The sequence below is a fragment of the Setaria viridis genome, chromosome 3 (assembly GCF_005286985.2).
Source record: "Setaria viridis chromosome 3, Setaria_viridis_v4.0, whole genome shotgun sequence".
Lineage (NCBI taxonomy): Eukaryota > Viridiplantae > Streptophyta > Magnoliopsida > Poales > Poaceae > Setaria > Setaria viridis.
Genome location: NC_048265.2, coordinates 22108267 through 22127707, shown reverse-complemented (window position 1 = coordinate 22127707; position 19441 = coordinate 22108267). Strand labels below are relative to the sequence as shown.

At 44.4% G+C, this 19441-nt stretch overlaps 1 protein-coding gene across 2 annotated transcripts; it reads left to right on the top strand.

Annotated features, from left to right (window-relative positions):
- Positions 1-13026: 13026 nt before the first annotated feature.
- Positions 13027-17697, top strand: LOC117847254 (eukaryotic peptide chain release factor subunit 1-2). Of its 2 annotated transcripts, none has more exons than XM_034728427.2 (3): positions 13027-13206; positions 15694-17139; positions 17256-17697. In XM_034728427.2, the coding sequence occupies exon 2, from the start codon at positions 15722-15724 to the stop codon at positions 17039-17041; it is 1320 nt and encodes a 439-aa protein (XP_034584318.1). In that variant the 5' UTR covers positions 13027-13206; positions 15694-15721; the 3' UTR covers positions 17042-17139; positions 17256-17697. The 2 variants fall into 2 exon arrangements, with proteins under 2 accessions (XP_034584318.1, XP_034584316.1); XM_034728425.2 differs by having other exon boundaries at positions 15694-17153.
- The last annotated feature ends 1744 nt before the right edge of the window (positions 17698-19441 follow it).

Sequence of the window (19441 nt, the reverse complement as noted above, 5' to 3'; positions counted from 1 at the left end):
GTATACCACTATTGTATTTGCGAGCTCACTGATACAAATCAACCTCATTGACACATCGTATGTAAAGCACTTACAAAAATGAAACACGAGGAATCAATGCCACATCAATAATCCACAAGGTACTCTGTGTAGAAAGCATTTAGCATACTTCTTCTAGAGCACACATTATGTACCATGCTGCTCCCCCGCGCTCACAGGCCCTTAATACTTCTTCCACACAATGTGGGGCCTGTGAGCATGGGGGAGCACACATTTAGTATACTTCTTCCAGAGCATGGTACACACCTATTTAAACATTGGGTATAGACCCTTGCTGCTCCCGCGCTTACTGGCGGGCGCAACCGGCCTGCTCGTGGAGCTCCCCACCGGGGAAGCCTACCTCAGTGGTGGATCTGGGGAGAAAGAGAAGGGTGAAAATGGTGAAGGGGAAGAGGATGACAGCAAGAGAAAAGAAAATGAAAATGGTAGGGCTGTCGCGTATTATGTGTCGAATCAATCATGAGTTTCCTTCCACATGGTCATAGATTTCTCATTTTGCGGGCTTGCCGGTGGCAGCCATGGAGACCCCTCCCCCCCCCCCAACTCGGCCTAATAACCTGGCCCCAGACCACTCCGATTTGCCCCGCAAGGTGGAGGAACGGGCTTCCGATTTGGCGGTGAATTGGAGGAATGGGTCGGGGGAGAGAGATGGGGGTGGCGGTCCAAGAGGTTGAAGACGACGGGTTTATCAACGCAATAATATAACGTGTGGAGGAGAAGGTGCCACGTCTCCATTCGTCGGTCTTCATTATTAAGCAGCGACGCACGATCGCCCAATAGGATTTTTGGAAATGTAGGCTTAATAATACGCTCGTCATCGAGTCCTCACCCATGTGCAACACATGTGGTGACAAGATACGAGGAGCTAAAAAAGAAGAAGAAGAATTGAGAAAAAGAAAAGGGGAGAATTGAAAGAATAAAAGAAACAAAAAATGAAAAAGAAAGTAAAAAAGAATAATGCACCTCGGTTCTTGAAACTTCATGATTGGCCAGGAGTTCTTGTTAATATCATACTCATGCTTACAACCATGTGAAATCCGATAATGAGAACTTCTTTTGTATCTTGGGACCACCCATTTGCCTTTACACATACCCACTATCTAAATGTCTAACTTCCATATTTATCCCTCTTCCAACATTATTTCTCTATGACCTTTTTGACAAGTCTTAGTAAATCCAATAAAAATTTCCCTCGTTTGATAACATTCTGATTATAATACTTTGTTACGACTGTTTCTACCTACCAAGCTTCAGATAAACCTTCCATTTATTTATATGTGTGTTACTCACCTCTCACGTTGTGTGCACATATTTTTTATGTACTATAAAAACTTATGATGATGTATATACTCTTGCATATTGTAGAAGCAAAATATTTGTACTTTTAGAAATCTAGAATGCACATAATTTTAATTTTGGAATGTTCATCTTGATCTGATGATGACCAAAGTTGTGTCTAAAAACCCATAGGCAAATAGTTTTAATATTTATGTTAAATGTTATTAGCATGCACATTATCAGCCTGCTCTTTCCAACTCGATTCCACTGCATGCTCGGCTGCTCCTTTTTCTTCTCACATGGTGGGTCTGCTATTTCAGCACTCCATTCATTTTCTTACCTTCTCTCTCCTTTTCTTTTTCTTCTCTCGGCGTTGTTATCGTTGTTTATCTTCAATATTAGCATATAGATGACACCATTACTATTGATAATACCTAACAATCAAGACATTTTTGCATATACCTTGTGGTTTAGAGAATGTTTGTAACGCCTCGAGTGTTCATCTTAGGCATCATGAACCTCCTTAGCATATTTGAGCATCATTTCATTGCATTTATTTAAGCTCTTTAATTGTTGTTTGCTGTCCAAATTCAACATTGTGAAGTAAATTAAATTTTTGCTACATAACTGTGGTTCCTGTTAATTTATTTAAATGCTAGATGCAAAATGGTGAATTTAAAGTATTTTTGCATAATTTTTGGGTGATGTTTACTTGTGTTAAAAATTCGGTGAAGTTTCAATTTTAACTGTTTTCCTTTTAAATTTGTGTGAAATATGATCAGCTCTAGAGGTGATTCAAGTTTCTTCCTGTTCTTTCTAATGAATATTTTTGGTCAAATTTTAGGCAAATGTAGCTAGTTCGTTTGAAGGGGAAGTTTATTTCAAAATATGCCGTCGGGCCCGCCTGTCATCTCCTCCTTTCTCCCTCCTACTGCCCATGCCGGTGCCCATGCCGCCGTGCCGCCAACTGCTCGCTCGTCCTCGGCCGTCCTCGCGCCACTGCTCTTAAGTCCTCGCCATAGTCCGGCAGCGCACGGACGCCAAGCCCCGGCCTTATCTCCTTCCCAGCCGCTAGTCTTCTCTCCTCCCATTTTCTTCTTTCTTCTTCCTTCTCCAGCCAAAGAAGCACCGAGCAGAGCGAGCTCTTCTTGCCGCCGGCCCAATCCCCTGCCTCCACTTCACCATCCTCAAAGCACCACCGCCCACGCCTGCCTAACTTTCTCCCCTACCCCCTCGACCACCTCTTATCCGCCGTCTGGGCTCCTGGCGCCGGGGATTCAAGATCCCGCGGCCGCCCTTACCTCCAACCCGAGCTCGCTCGCCAGATCGATTCGCCGGCCACGGTACGTCTTCGGCCGATTCGTCATGCGCTAAGCTTCTACTTGACACCGTGCACCCATTTTGCACATCACCGGCCATCTTCTCCGTCCGTGCGGGCCTCCCCGTGCCGCCCCCGTCCGCCGGCCCGCCGCCGGCCCTGGAGCTCCCGTGCGTCCCCTCCTCGCCGGGCCGCCACTGCTGGTGAGCTCCATGCCTCACCTGCCTCGCTGCTAGACTCCCCGCCCCGCGCAGCGCCACTCCTCCGCTGCCTCGCCGGGCACTCGCCCGCGGCCACAGCCGGCCATGTGCCGCCGGCCCCTGTTTTGTGTGTGGGTGAGTGATGAGAGTAGGAGAGGGGGGTTATGGCAAAGATCCAGGGACCTGAGTGCAAAGATCAAAAACTTTTGATCTAAGGGTCTAGATGCAAAATGACCTCGGTTTTCTTTATTCTCCTATGTTTAAATAGCTGCAAACTTTGGAATTGCATAGTAATTTGTAGACAAATGATAAAAATGCAAAATAAGTTTTGATAGCTTCCTGATGCAATCTAGATTTATACAAAATTGAGTGTGTGTGCATGTCACTGTTGTATATTTTTTTCTATAATTTATCTTGTGCTACACTTGTTTAACGAATAGTCAATTGTAGGTTGCTCCAAAAATTATGAAACTAGTTTTGTTAGCTTCCATGCATCATGGGTGTTTCATATCTGTAGCTTGAATAGATGAACTATGTGATTTCCATACTGATTTCAAGCTATCTCTTGTTTGATGTCTTAATTTTATTATTTGCAAAGTAATTAGCAGAAAAATGATAAAATGATGAAACCACTTTTGTTACTCTATATTTTCTGTGTAGAATCTCTGAAAACTTCTATCCATGTTTTTCTGGTTGATTAACATGCCTTTTGTGAATTAATATGTTTTATAGCACCTTATCTTACTTAAACTATATCTCAATAATGGAAACTTATTTTGATGCAAATTCAACTCTCATAATCTTATCTTGTTGACCTTTATCAGTGCAAATTAATTCATATTTTTTCTCAACCTGTGATTTTAATATTGCAATTCCATGCTTGTTAATAGCTTAATCAATTGAAATGATCTTTCCAAGATAAGTATATATGGTTGTTTACTGTTTTAGCTTGTTTGTTCCATGCAAAATTTATGTTTTGCAAATTTGGTCACCATCTTGCATCATGCGTCTTGGTATAGTTCTTTTATGCACTTACTCGGTTAGCGACTGCATTTTCATGTTTACAACTTATTTACTAGTTTGCATTGCATCGTGTCATACACGTAGATTCCGTAGCTGGAAACATTAGCTGAAAACGTGGTGTACTGGATCGTGGCTAAGCAAGGAGAGAAGGACCAGCTGGAGCAGTCCGAATACCCGGCCCAAGGTTGGAAGGGCCCAAGACCTTCGAAGTACTAACATCATAGTTGAAAGGCAAGCACCCAGAGCATGACCTTTATTTCAACTTATGCGATGAATATTTAATTATGTATTTAGACATTTATGTTTATAGGAGTTGTATGAAACCCTAGATACATGATCCATAGGGTCCCATGAGTATACTAGTACGTGTAGGTCGTTAGTACTGCTATGCTTAATTAGGATTTGGTAGAAGTCGAGTGATTTCCTGTCACTCGCAAGATATAGGACCTTGATACTTATGGCAAAGTTACTTGAGAATGAATTGCTGGGGAATGAAAAATAGAGACCGTGTGGAGATGAATTGGTTAAGGATATGAGATGGATGGAAAGTAAGCCTCCACCTGTGTCGGTTAAGGCCCGAACCGTTGTTGGCTGTGCTGATCAAGTTTGAACAGTACTAATCACATGCTGGGAGTAGGAGGTAGTCGAAACCGGTAAACCTACATACCTTAGTGCGCGAAAACAGCTTGATCCTAACTTCAGCATCGAGTACTAGTCTATAACTCATGTCTGACCCATCGGGATATTTGTGGGGACTAGTACTTGAGGGTCGCGAGGCGGTTCAAATGTTAGCATTCGCTAAGAGAACGGTTGCCATGCGCTACTCGATGGGGTATGCGTATGTCGTGTGATTAGGTTTACCTTACAAGGGATAAAATCAGATCGATTCGTCGTACCTCTCAGATAAGAGAACCTTGATCACTTAGTCACATCGTAGTAAAGAAGTGGAATGAGAATGGAATGGTTATGACATGAGATATGTTTATGATATCCTTTATTGATTAATTGTATACCATGCTTGCTCTTGTTAGTTATGCAAACCTAGTTGGTATTTCCTACATATTAAACCTAAGCTAAATATTGAAAGGATCTACTTGTAGTAAGCTCCATTCTGCAAAATAAATCCAGCAAACCAAAAGCCTTTCATGCTAGGAGTCAGCTAAGTATATACCATAGTCGGGTTAGACTTGCTGAGTATTAGTATACTGTTGTGACGTCGTTGTTGATAGTTTATCGTCTAGCTTAGCTTTACCTTTGGTTTTCAATTTTCTTTCAGCCGTGCGTTCAAAATCTTTGTACCATTCGTATATTTAAACTCTGTTTGTAAAGCTAAGTATTGTACATTAATTTATGTAAACTTTGTGATGTTTGTATTATCTCTGCTCACCTTCGTGTGAGGCTTGTGGTGTATTGTTTTGATCGATATATTTAGTGGTTGAATTGGGCTTGACCTAGCAAACTGTCAGATTACATCATTTTAAGTGCGTATTGATCGGATTAACTATTAAGAGGATGGTTAGCGCACTTAAGCCGGTTTAATTTGGGTGGTTCTGCCATTATGTTCTGATTTTACAGGAAATTGGACTATTTTGGAGCATAAATGAATGAAACCTGTGATTAGCATTTCACATGAAGAAGATGATGGACCGAGGACAAAAAAAGGCATTGGCTGATCGGAGCCCAAGCTGATCACCCCCAGAGCCTCTTGGTGCTCATTCGTGCTCAGCTTCCACGAACCTTCCTCCAAAACAACTTAAGGGCTAAGTTTCTGAAGATAATGCAGGATAATCTCGGGATCAAGACTAAGCAAGCGTAAGATTTGGAAGGTTATCAAGATCCATTCTTATCACGAGGATATCTATGTGTCACACCCACATACAAGTGAAAATAAGACTCCAGAACAACAGAAAATACTTAGAGATGAATGAGAGAGCTAGAAAATGAAAGGAAGGGCCAGGCCGATCGGTCTGGACCCACCTGAGCCGATCAGCTCTGGCCATTCCTTCGTCCCCTCAACTTCCCATTTCATTCATGGCCTCCTCGACGTATAAATCCCCCTATTCTCCATCCACATGGAGCATCCATTGATCCATTCATAGTAGAAGCCGAGGAACTTGAAGTATGCATATATGGGGATCAAAATTGGAGAGCTGCAAGCCTGCGACAGGGATGTGGTGGTTCAAACTTCAGACTGAGAGGGGGGCGCTGCTGATGGGATAAATGCCAATGGCATTAACAAGCTCGCCGCAAGTGACAAAGGAAAGGAAGGCGATGACGGCGAATGAGATGAAGGCCACAACCTCGCTAGACACATCGGCGCTAGCCATGGAGCGAATTGAGTTGTCAAGTTCTTCCCGTTCCTAGCTTCCTTCTCGCCAAGCGGCAACTGAGAATGGATGAAGATTGAAGAGTGGATAAATGAGGAAAATCCTCCCCGTACCCTATTTAAATGGGTAGAATCCATACTTATCCAATTTTTCTAGGTAAACAAACTTATGTCCATACCCTACCCAATTCACATGGGCATGGATTTGGTTAGTGTGTTTGAATACCCACCGACAGGCCTACGGTGACTTGCTCAAATTAAGATTCTGAATCCATGTTCCGTAGAACCATGGACCTGGTTGTATGGATGGACTCCATTGCATTAAATATCAAGTTGATTGTAAGATCACAATTTGTAAATTTCATAGTTAGTATGGCCATGTTAAGAAAAAGTTAAGACTTAAAGATATTTATAAATACCGGAGCAAAGCTTGTTGAGAGGGATCAATGGATACGGTTTGAGAGATTTTTGTCCATCCCGTCCATGCTATGAGCCGCTACCTCTCCTCGTGAAAGAGGGAAAAATAAAAAGGAAAAAAAAAGAGAGATGCTTACTCTCTTGGGTCACGGCAGTCGGCAGCGTCGGGATTGGGTGTGGGGTTGGCACGGGCGTGGCGCCGGGGCGGCGGACGCGTGCCCCTTCGGCCCTTCCGTCGCGCACCTTTTTTTGGCCTGCCGTGGCTTCCAGAACCCCGAAAATCACCTCCGGAGGTTGCGTACCTCGGAGCGCATTTCAATCTGCCGTTGATTCCTAAATCAACGGAGAGAGGATGGAGGAAAGATTAGTGGAGAGAGAAGCAGTTAAGGAAGACCGGAAGACATTAATTATTTCTTTATTCATCCTCCCATCTAAGGGTTGTTTGGATACAAGGTGTTAAACTTTAACAGTATCACATTGAATGTTCGGATGCTAATTAGGCGAAGAGCTAATTATAAAACTAATTGCAGAACCTTGTGCTAATTCGTGAGACGAATTTATTAAGGTCCCGTTTGGTTACATTTGCTTATTTTTAGCACCCGTCACATCGAATGTTTAGATACTAATTAGAAGTACTAAACATAGACTTTTTACAAAACCCATTACATAAGTGGAGGCTAAACGTCGAGACGAATCTATTAAGCCTAATTAGTTCATGATTTGACAATATGTTGCTACAGTAAACATTTGCTAATGATGGATTAATTAGGCTTAATAGATTCGTCTTGCCATTTAGCCTCCATCTATATAATGGATTTTGTAAATAGTCTACGTTTAATACTCCTAATTAGTATCTAAACATTCGATGTGACACATGCTAAAAATAAGCAAAGGGAACCAAACGCCCCCTAAACCTAATTAATCCATCATTAGCAAATGATTACTGTAGCACCACATTGTCTAATCATGGACTAATTAGGCTTAATAGGGGGTGTTTGGAAAGGGGCTACTAAACTTTAGCACCTCACTTTTAGCACACTTTTAGCACTTGAACTCCCAAACAGGGGTGCTAAAAGGTGAGTGCTAAAGTTTAGCACCCTTGTTTTCTTTAGCACACCCAAGGGGTGCTAAAAGGTGCTAATGGGTGCTAAAAGTGGTCCCCAAACCCACCTTTTCCCTAGTTGCCCCCTCTCTCTCCTCTCCACTTTTCCCCAAACCAGTCATAAATGAGGGCAATGTAGTCATTTCTCATCCAATGTGCTAAACTTTAGCACTGTATCCAAACAACCCCAAGTGCTAAACTTTAGCACTCCATTTGAGGGTGCTAAAGTTTAGCACTATGCTAAAGTTTAGCATTGTGTATCCAAACGGGGCATAGATTCGTCTCGCGAATTAGACTCCATCTGTGCAATTAGTTTTGTAATTAGCCTATATTTAATACTCCTAATTAGCATCCAAACATCCGATGTGACGATGTTAAACTTTAACAACTTGTTGTCAAACAAGCCCTTACTATCACCCACGCTCCACACGTCTTCCCATGCACCCTCCCTCTCGGTCTCTCCTCCCTTTCTTTTCTCACTTTCTCTCTCATCTCTCTCTCATGGGAGATCGGTGGTGGGGCGCCTGATCCACAGGCTCCGACACAGCAACACGCGGTGCCACCGGCTGCCGAGTGAGGATCCTTCCTCATTGGAACCATGGAGGCTGAAGTAGGGTGGATCTATGGGGTCTCCGGAGGAGTGGAGGATGAGCGGATCCATGGCGTCGCCAGCACTGCTCAAGGTAGGACTCCAAGATCCGCCAGCGTCCCCGTCCCGATGCATCCCGGCGGACACCACAGACGGAGCTCCAGGATGCACACTGAGACATGAAAAATTGTGTTGCTTTTCTTGAACATCCCAAGAATTTTTGGGTGATTTTATCTCTTTTTTGCACCTTCTTAATGTATTCATGACCATTCTTGATGTTGCATGATGTTTATGTCGATCCTTTTAGCGGATTTTTGGTGATTTTGTCTTTGATTTGCATCTTCTTAATTTGTTCATGAATATTCTTGATGTCGCATGATGTTTCTGTCATTCTTTTTAGGGGATGATTTTTTTGAATTGAAACTAGTTCATGTGCGTGTCATTTGTTTCCAGAAATATGAAATCATAAATTTTTTAAAAGGGATATTGTTGATTGTTTTTAAATTTAAATAAAATAAAAGAACAAATTTTTTTCTTGAAAATGAATGGTTCTTAGATCTTAGCAATGGATAATACAAATATTTGATAAACAAACACTAACAGGACCTCGGTCCTCTGATTTCACTACGGGAAAGCTAAAAATTACCGAGTGTATTTTTTTTGCCGAGTGTTTTTTTGCGAGCACTCGGCAAACAAGCTCTTTGCCGAGTGCCAAGCCAAAAACACTCGGCAAAAAAAATACACTCGGCAAATCAGGGCTTTGCCGAGTGTCAAATAAAAAACACTTGGCAAAGCCCCCTCTCTGCCGAGTGTCAAAAAAAACACTCGGTACAGAGAGAGGTTTGTCGAGTGTCAAAAAAAACACTCGGCAAAGAGGGGGGTTTGCCTAGTGTTTTTTTTGACACTCGGCAAAAAAATAATTTTTTTTCCTCTTTTCACCATGAAATTTTTTCTACTCCCCACATACAACATGTGGTACTTCATGTTAAAATTTGGTATATTTTTGGATTTATTTGCTATATTTATTTAATTAATTGCATTTCAAGGAAATTTTTGGTATAAGTCAAATTTGAACTGCAAGTGATTCAAATTATGGAACAAAATGAGTAGAAAAATGATGTTCATGTTATTCGGCCCAATTTGAGACCTGACCCATGAAATGACAAGAAATTTCGAACATCTTGTTCAGAAAACACGACCACGAACGTGTGGCAGTGGTATTTTTAAATTATAAAAAAACAAGCAAAGTCTGAAAATCATGAGATTTGTCATGATGTGATGATATCATAGGTGGAGGCTGTGGAAAAAAATTGAGAATGTTTTGCACATTTCGTCACGTACGATGTTTACAAACCGAAGCATTTCAGAAGAAGAATAGTAACGTTGAGAAGGATTGCATAAGATTTGGAGTCAAAATGACGGTCGAGTTTTGATTTGACTACAAAACTTTTTGTATAGTCAATAGAGAATATATATTATTTCATGTAAATTTTTGACAATTTTTTAAAACTGTTAGATATTTTTTAAATTTTTTTAAATATATCTTTGCCGAGTGTCCTAGGTTAGACGCTCGGCAAACAACCGTTCACCGAGTGTCACCCTAGGACACTCGGCGACCGTTTTTTTTTTCCAACCGCAAGCCGGCCTTATCCCGGCCCGCACCGCACGCGGCCCCTCGGATCTCCTCCGCCACTATCCCCGCACCGAGTACTGTCCTCCTCAGATCTTCCTCTCTCTCCCCGCCCCCGGCCCCGGCGCCCCCAACCCCGCCGCCCGGCGCCCCGCGCCCTGCCCCCGGCCCTGCCGCCGCCCGGCGCCCGCCCCCGCCCCCGCCCGCCGCCGCCCCCTTCTTCCCCTCCGGATCCGGCCTCTCCTTCCCCGGCTCACTCCCCTCCGGCCGGATCCGCGCCCCCTTCTTCCCCTCCGGCGCGGATCCGGTGGCCCCCACCTCTCTCCCCTCCGGATCTGGCGCGTGGCGGCGGGCGGCAGCGGGCGGGTGGCGGCGGGCGGGCGGGCGGGCGGCAGCGGCGGGCGGCAGCGGCGTTGGCGGCCGGTGGCGGCGTGGTGGCCGTGGCCGGGGCCGGCGGTCTATTTTTTTTTATTTTTTCCGAAAATGTTTGCCGAGTGCTTTCTGACACTCGGCAAATCATTTGCCGAGTGCTCGATGTTCGACACTCGGCAACTCCACGTTTGCCGTAGGAAAGTTCGCCGAGTGCCGTTCGCCGAGTGTTACACTCGGCGAACTCTTTGCCGAGAGTTTTTCGACCTTTACCGAGTGCCTCAGGCACTCGTGTTTCCGGTAGTGTTTTGAACGAAAAGGACCTTAGTCCTTTTAACGAGCAAAGGTGTTCACTGTTTGTTAGTACTTGATTAGTCTTAAAATCACATACTGTCACCTCCACTAACATGTACACGCGTCATCCATAGCAAATACCCACCCCGGCACACACACCGCATAATTGCCGCGTCCCCAGAACCCGCTCCGCTCTTCAAGCTCAGTGAAAATTCCTGGGCTGTTCGCTTTAGCTTATTCAGCCGGTTTATCAGCCACCAAACAGTGTTTTCCTCTCACAACAAATCAGCCGTTTCAGCTTTTCAGCCGGCTTATAAGCTGAAGCGAACAGGCCTTACCATCGGAATCCAAGTTGCTTGCCATCGAAAAAATTTGCCTTCTTTATTTATCATTCACTTAAATTTTGTATTCTGTATTTGCTATCAATAGAGTTATCAATAGAGTTAAGTTGACATAAAAATATAATTTTACCCTTATATTATTATAGAATTTGATCGGCTGCATTTGCATGGATTAACACAACTTCAGGAAATAGAGAAGGCAAAATCAGCTGCGATATGTCATGAGGATAAAACTGTCTTTTCATATTAGCTTAATACTGTTGATGGTATATAGAGAATGCAATTTTGAGTGGATGGCAAATAAGGAAGGTAAACTTTTTTAATAGCAAGTTCAGGCGCGGCGCTGAACAGCAACCTCGGCCTCTGCCATCGGGTCCCACAGCATGCCCACCCCCTCCGTCAGCGACCGGGTGCATGGACGGAGGGAGCAGTGGGGAAATATCTCGGGTCAGGCAGGCCAGATAGGCCAAAAAGGTTCGGTGAGCGAATCTTGGATGGGCGAGCATCCCGTTCCGTTTACGCCGCGCCGCGCCCAGGTGCTGTGCGTTGATTTGTTGCGCTCTGGAGGCGCGCCACGTGTCGAGACGCTCGTCGCGGCCGCCGGAACTGGGAGGCCACACTTGGGCTCCTGGCGGCACGAGCCGGACTGGCAGGGCAGGCAAGAGTTGGTGAATGGAATAAGGAAACCCAAAAAGGTTGGGGCGAGCTGGCTCCCTCGTACTCGAGCCGGCGCTACGCGCACACATGCTAGCTCACTCGCGCTTTTTTGTCCGTCTAATAAACCATTTGCCATGACATTTGCCATGACAAGGTATTACTTTCACAATATTTGACCATTCATTTATTAAAAAAAAAATATAAGTATCATCTATTTTGTTTGTCTTAATTTATCATTAAAAATACTTTAAGTGATTTATCTTTTTTACATTTGCAATAAATTCTGAATAAGACGAATGGTCGAACATTGCTAGAAAAAATCAATAACGATAAATATTTCAAATCAGAGTGAGTATTATTTTATTTTTTTGATTGAAGTCAGTAAGGGAAGTCCAACCTATTTTTTATAATTTATTTATTCCGGACTTGTTTAATTCGCTTCCACGGGGAGTCGAACCTAGACATGCGAAATGCACTCAGGTGCTCTAACTATTAGGCTAGAGATCCATTCTTTGAGTATTATTTTATTAAAATATATAACTATATATGCTATCTGATATGGTGCAGGAGGTTTTAGATGGCTTAAACCTCACTTTTTTATTTTTTATGGAAAGGAAGCGATCTAATTTTGTTTTCACCGTCCAAAATATTCTACCAAAATAGTGTATAGTGGATGTAGTCTTCCCGCTATATATGCACGGGAGATTGTGAGATGACAACCGGATATACCCTCAAGTGAGCCACCAACAAGCAATACATTCTATGTACCTACTAAAATGATGGTGTTTTATGCACTTATTATGACATTTATAATGTCACGATATTACTATACCTAAGTTTTCATTATGCAACGCCATGCGATGATGTGGAGGAGACGTTAAGGTCCTTGTCGCAAAACAATTGCCTCAAAGTTAACTTTAGCGCTACATTAGGAGAGATCATGCACAATCGTACCATGCACCGTGTGACATAGCTATTGCTATATGTAAATAAAAGAGCGATATTTATATGCTTTGCCTACTAAGTTAGTTGGAAATGTTGCATGGGGTGGCCAATAAAATGACACCACTGAACTTGCCTAAGTATGGTCTCTACAAGTGTTAAAATCTTAAAACTAGTTTCACTTTCCATGTGACAAAATATAAGATGCATTTTTATCAAATATAGTTGTTCATGTTAAATTTGTCAAATTTGAGTTGGAAAATATTACTAATAAAAACACTCTCTTCGTTCGCAGGTTCTTACGCCAAGGAAAGAAAAACACACTTCCTTTGTTTGGAAATCCCGATGGGACGCGCCGTTGTGCCCAGCGGTGTACGCACCCCGTGGACGCGGAGCCTTCTCCCCCGAAAGCTTCGTGCGCGTTCGCAAGAGTTCGCAACCATCTCGGCCTCCGCCTCGCCATTCCGTCCCACATAATATAAGCCTCTCCGCCACTCACGGCCGCAAACAGACAGGCCAGAGCCGCAACGCCACGCGCCGGACCGAACGCCGAGCGAGGCTGAGGGATCGGAGGGAGAGCAGAGGAGGCGATCTCCATCTCCTGCGGATTCGCCCGCCGCTCCATCGGTTGCGTAGGCCGCCGCCGGGCGCCCGCGCGGCGCTCACGCCCATCCCACGCAGGTGCGGTGCCTTTGCCGATGTCTTCGCTTTTTTTTTTGTTGCAGTTGCAGTGATTTGGTTGGTCCGCATGTTTTTTTTTTTGAAACGAAAGGTCCGCATGTTTATTTAGTTGTTTCTTGGTCTAGGTGGTGCAAAATTATGTGCAACTGTGTGGTACCAATTTGGTTTGATGGATCGTTTCGTGATGTATTAGACTGTTCTTTTTTTTGTGTACTACCAAATTTTTTGTTATCAGATACTCATATGCTTTAGGGACTCTTGATGATGCAAAAACATGCGTATTTTCCTGATCATGATCATGTTGTGATGCTGTGTGATCTGTTCTTGATGGTGTGACGATTGTGTCCTATTAGCAGATGGTTTTGTTTATATGCATCGAGTTTATAGTTGAACTTTTTGAGATAACAGATACGGGGTGTCTAATCTTAATCTCCTCTTTTTTAATTCTCAAACATGTAATTTTGTAGGATTATTGTTAATATATCTCGGTCTAGTTCACCAGATTTGTTTAGCGAAACAGGGCCCTGGAATTTGTGCCAGGATGGATGCTTAAGATGAGATCTGCGCTTATGCTCTTGGAATGGAAAAAATTGTCCTTTTAATTTCTGCTGTGTTTTTTTTTATGTTTGTCTATGATGCGACTCCAGCATGCTCTCCAATTTGCATAAAAGTGTCAACTACTTTAGTATACAAAGCATTAGTGTCAACTACTCTATTGCTCGGTATGTAATTTCAGACTGCAGATTATGATCGTTAATATTTGCTTGGTTTCACTCACCTCTGCTTTGAGGCAGAACCCTAACATTGAATTAAACATATTAATACTCCTGTAAATTCATTAATGCTTTGCATCTGTTACACTAGTTTGTGTTTTTTCGATTGGTGGTTTATGCTGGCTGGATTGACCATTGTTGCTCGTGCTAGCTGGATTGACCATTGTTGCTCGTGCTGGCTGGATTGAGTTACCTCTTTTCCAACTTCTGGTGCAATACATGTTATTTATTCAGGAATATAATGGGTAGTTTGTCATGCTGAATCAGTTTTAGATTTATCATTCTTAATTTAGTTCCTGTCAAAACATGAAAAGCATCTTGAAGTGATGTTGAAACTAGGAAGTATTTTGTCTGATTGTTCTTTTGAACTATTGTGCCTTTCAAGATGAAAAGCACTGTAATGAATACTGCTTGAATACAACATGCTCCAAATCAAAACTTGTGCTAGTTTTTCTCCAATGAACTCAAACTGATCTTTTAATTCTTTTTGTGAAACTCTGGTCCAAAGTCTAAGGTAATCTTGTCATGATTGATACTAAGGCCTTGTTTGGCATGGCTCTAACTCCACGTTTTGCTGCTCCACTCCACAACTCCAGCTGGAGCTTGCTCTGCGTGGAGTTGGAGCGGTCTAGATGGGGTGTTTGGCCAGAAGAGTGCTCTAGCTCCAAAAAAGACCGATTTCAGGGTGGATCGCCATTGTTGCCCCCCGATTCAGGCTCCACTTGTCATCCTCTCTATCCCCATTTTCTTCTTCCTTAGAAGGCGTGGCTGCCCCAAGCCACGACACACTGCCAGGGAAGAGGTGGGGCGTGAGGGAGGGGCTGGCGGTGGCGGGACCCGAGCACAGCTGTACGGGTAGGACGCACGGGAGGAGGCCGCTAGCGGCGGGACCCGAGCGCGGCATCGGACGGGGATGGCGGACTGGGGAGGCGTGTCTCAGGGCGGCGGTTTGGGCCGGCGGTGGAGGAGCCCCGCCCAAGCAAGATGGGGGCGGAGGGCGGCCTCGAGGTGGCGCCGGTGGCCTTGGGGGTGGGGCGGCCTCCAGTTGACGCCCTTGGCCTCGGGGATGACGGGCGGTGTGAGGCCTAGCCGGTTCGGCCTCGCAGCCGTGGGCGGTTGCCGTCGGCGTCAGCCTCAAGACCTCGCAGCGGCGAGCGGTTGGGGCCGGCGTTGACCTTAGGGCAGCGGGCAGCACACCGACACCGGGGCAACGAGCCTCAAGACCTTGCGGTGGTGAGCGGTTGGGGCCGGCGTCGGCCTTAGGGCAGCGGGCAGCATGCCGGCACCGGGGCAACGGACGGAGGGAGGGGGGCGACAGAGGCGACAAGAGAAGGATGGAAATCGATCAAACTGTTTTTTTTACATAACCAGTGGCATTGGAGGGTAAATAACCCCGAACTCCATGTTTAGTTTCATTTCGAAGAAGTTTGAAGTTGGGAAAGAGGTGCTCCAAAGAAATAAACTAGAGCTCCAAAAACTCCATGGAGTTGGGCTACTCCACAAATTGGTGGAGTTGAGGTGTTTGGCTGACTCCACTCAACTCCAGGCTGGAGTTTGGAGTTGGAACCATGCCAAACAGGGCCTAAAACAATGTGTGTGCAATATTATGGCCGTGATGTGATTTTGCTTTAAGTGATATTCCAAGGAAGCTATCCTCTACAGTACCTTAAAGGCATTTTGTATTTTTTCTCACCTTAAACTGTCTGTCTTGTAGGTGAAGGCTGATCCTTAAAGACTTCAAGATGGGCGAGGGACACGAAGCTGACAAGAACATTGAGATCTGGAGGGTCAAGAAGTTAATCAAGGCTCTTGATGCTGCTAGGGGCAATGGCACGAGCATGATTTCTCTCATCATGCCACCTCGTGATCAGATTTCACGTGTCACTAAGATGTTGGGTGATGAGTATGGAACGGCCTCAAACATAAAGAGCAGAGTCAACCGTCAGTCTGTGTTGGCTGCCATAACCTCAGCTCAACAGAGGTTGAAGCTTTACAATCGAGTTCCCCCCAATGGTTTGGTGCTCTATACTGGTACCATTGTCACTGATGATGGCAAAGAGAAGAAGGTCACCTTTGACTTCGAGCCATTTAGGCCCATTAATGCTTCCCTGTATCTCTGCGACAACAAGTTCCACACTGAGGCACTGAATGAGCTTCTGGCATCTGATGACAAATTTGGTTTCATAGTTATGGATGGTAATGGAACACTGTATGGCACGCTGAGTGGCAACAGCAGGGAGGTTCTTTACAAGTTTAGTGTGGATCTCCCAAAGAAGCATGGGCGAGGTGGGCAATCTGCAGTCCGCTTTGCCCGTCTGCGCATGGAGAGGCGACACAATTACCTGCGCAAAGTTGCTGAGCTTGCAACACAGTACTTCATCAATCCAGCCACCAACCAGCCAAACATCGTGGGCCTCATTCTTGCTGGATCTGCTGACTTCAAGAACGAGCTGGGAAAATCTGAGATGTTTGATCCGCGTCTGCAGGCCAAGGTAGTCAAGATGATTGACGTGTCCTATGGAGGGGATAGCGGCTTCAACCAAGCCATCGAGATGTCTGCTGAGGTTTTATCTGATGTCAAGTTTGTCCAAGAAAAGAAGCTGATCGGGAAGTACTTTGAGGAGATAAGCCAAGACACGGGGAAGTACGTCCTCGGTGTGCAAGACACCATGACAGCCCTGGAAATGGGAGCGGTCGAAACTCTGATCGTGTGGGAAAACCTTGATGTCAGGAGGTATGAGCTCAAGAACAGTGCCACAGGAGAAACCATTGTGAAGTATCTTAACCCTGCTCAGGAGGCTGACCAGAGCAACTTCACTGACGAAGCAACATCTGGAGAACTGGAGGTCGTCGACAACACCCTGCTGCTTGAGTGGTTTGCCGAGAACTACCACCAGTTTGGCTGCACGCTGGAGTTCGTCACGAACAAGTCCCAGGAAGGTTCTCAGTTCTGCCGGGGATTTGGTGGGATTGGCGGGATCCTCCGCTACCCAGCCGATGTCACTGCCTTCCAGGAAGGTGATGACTTGTCTGACGGGGAGTACGACGAAGACTTCGAATAGCAATCAACCGAAACCCAAATGAACACGGTCCGGGAGGAGCCTGTGCTGGCCCGGGCCACACCGGGACGGGATGACCCTGAAACATCCAAACGATCGGTGTAAGGAAACCATGGTCAGTACTGTTGCATGGATAAACTAATTACACACGTGTTTCTTTTCGTTCTTCATGTCTATTGATTCTTGTGTGTCTGGCTCTTGCATCTTTTACTTCTAGGAGGAGCTGCTGGAGGGAAGAAGGTCTAAGCAACTAGAATCTGTAAGCTCGGTGACATTGGTGGTTTGGAGATATGGTGTGTTGCTCACTTGCTCTGTTGATTCGAGCTTGGAGTCTGGTGATGCTACTACGAAGCAGACATGGACGGTGCCTTCTGATGATGCTCCATCAGGAGAGTTTATTAGTATAATCTACTAGTGTCTTCTTAGTAATGAGTCGGTGTCAGTAGTATGGTCAATAAATTGCAAGAGAGACAGACGCTAGCTCGCGTGGTCGCGTTGTCTGGTTGGAGCAGCTGCATTGCTGATGCTGCTGTGTTTTTATTTTCCTGAACTGAGGTCGTGGTGTGTTTGAACTCGAGTCATGGTTTGGTACACAGATATCTGCACTGTGTGTACGCTTATGACGTCCGTGGTATTAAGTAAATCTGTCTTACTATTTACTGATTGTACCCATGTTATCATTTCGAATGTTCGTTGCACTGTCTTCGAAGCACTTGAAAAATCCAAGTTTCTCTTGAATTTTGTACCTCTTTTGCGTGCTGTTGATCTCATGCTATTCGGTGATTAGTGGAGTGGCATAAGCACAATTTTTCGAGAGGGGACTCAAAAAAAAAAAAACGTGTTGGACCGAGGCCCAGGCGGTCCAGCGCGTACGCACGCGGCCACTCCTCGGTTTGGTTTGGCCCTTTCCACCTTTTGGCATACGGCGATCAAGTCTTCACACACTAGTGCTTTTCCTACACAGCTACACTGTACAACCATTTGGTTTGAGCCAACAACTTGTGTATAAATCACGTATTTATACATCAATGTGTATTTACAAGCTGATTCTGATTTATATTTGAAATTCGTAGTGGTGGTACGCGCAGATGTGCTTTTTTAATACCTAGGACTGAGAGATGTTTGTTTTCTTGGATTTCAAGTCATTTTTGAGTAACTTAAGACATGCTATACTGCAAAGGGATAAAACTTAAAACAACTTTAATAAGTAACTACTCTTCCAAATTATATAAATATATACTTCTTTTCTATCTCAAATTACTATTTATTTTGACTTTTCTAGATATATAACTTTTGTTACGTATCTATGTGCATATATGTATGTATTAAAAATCAAAACGAATAGTAATTTGTAATGGAGGGAGTACTTATGTCTGGACATAGCAAAAATTGTGGACTATAATAAAAGCTAAAGTAACCTGACAGAGAGGGTATATAAGAATATAAGAATAGCTGGCATCTCTGGCACGTCCGCCCCCCTATTAATGTGCATGTATCTAATGGCGTCATCATCACCTCACAACTCTATCATCGCTGCCTTCCACCATCGGCGAATGGTGATTCTAGTTTCTCGCATAGCCAGAGGCGTTCTTGATCATCATCAGTTCATCGTTAATCGTGTCAACTTAACTGGATTCCAGTTCTAACTCTTGATGTGATATGAACAGAAATTTTCTAAAATTAGCTATTTTGCTAGCAAAACCCTTTAACTCTTATTCTACAGCAAATGGAGAGGTAGATGATGATGATGATCCAATGTTTATGATCAAGGATCGGAAATTACTACAAGAAGATTCAGAAAAAGGTTCCTGATGAATAGTTGTTTCTTTATGTCCTTTGAATTTGCTTAATTCTATGATGAAGAGCCATGACCGACGACAAAGTTTCCCCGTACCTGTCAGTCTCTTCACACTTTTCCTACCCCCAAAGTTGCGGATTATGCTTCTGTTTCCAGGAGATCGACCCGACAGCGGTGGGCCCGACGTGCCACGGATGGAAGAAATTTCAAGCGGCCCACGTGAACTGTGGGCCCATTCAAGTTCACTTAGACCTCCTCCAATGGTATGAGCTACTTTAAGAGACAACTCTTCCAATAATCTGGCTCTTAGCATATATCTTATAATATAAATAACTCCACACATCATCCCCATATAATCTTGAAGCGTGTGTATGAGATTAGATATCTTCTCTCATATTAAAATACGAGAAAATATACTATAAGCTAGAAAAACTGTAATCATCGGAGGAGGCCGGCCGGCCGGCAAGCTCTCCTACGGCCTCCTCTGTACTCTCGCTGTTGGGCCCTCTCCGTACAACTGGAGCATCACGCATTCATGCTCGGGGACCTTTCTTCCACACCTGTGCTGCCAATGTTCTTTATACTCGTCGACATATGGCCATCAC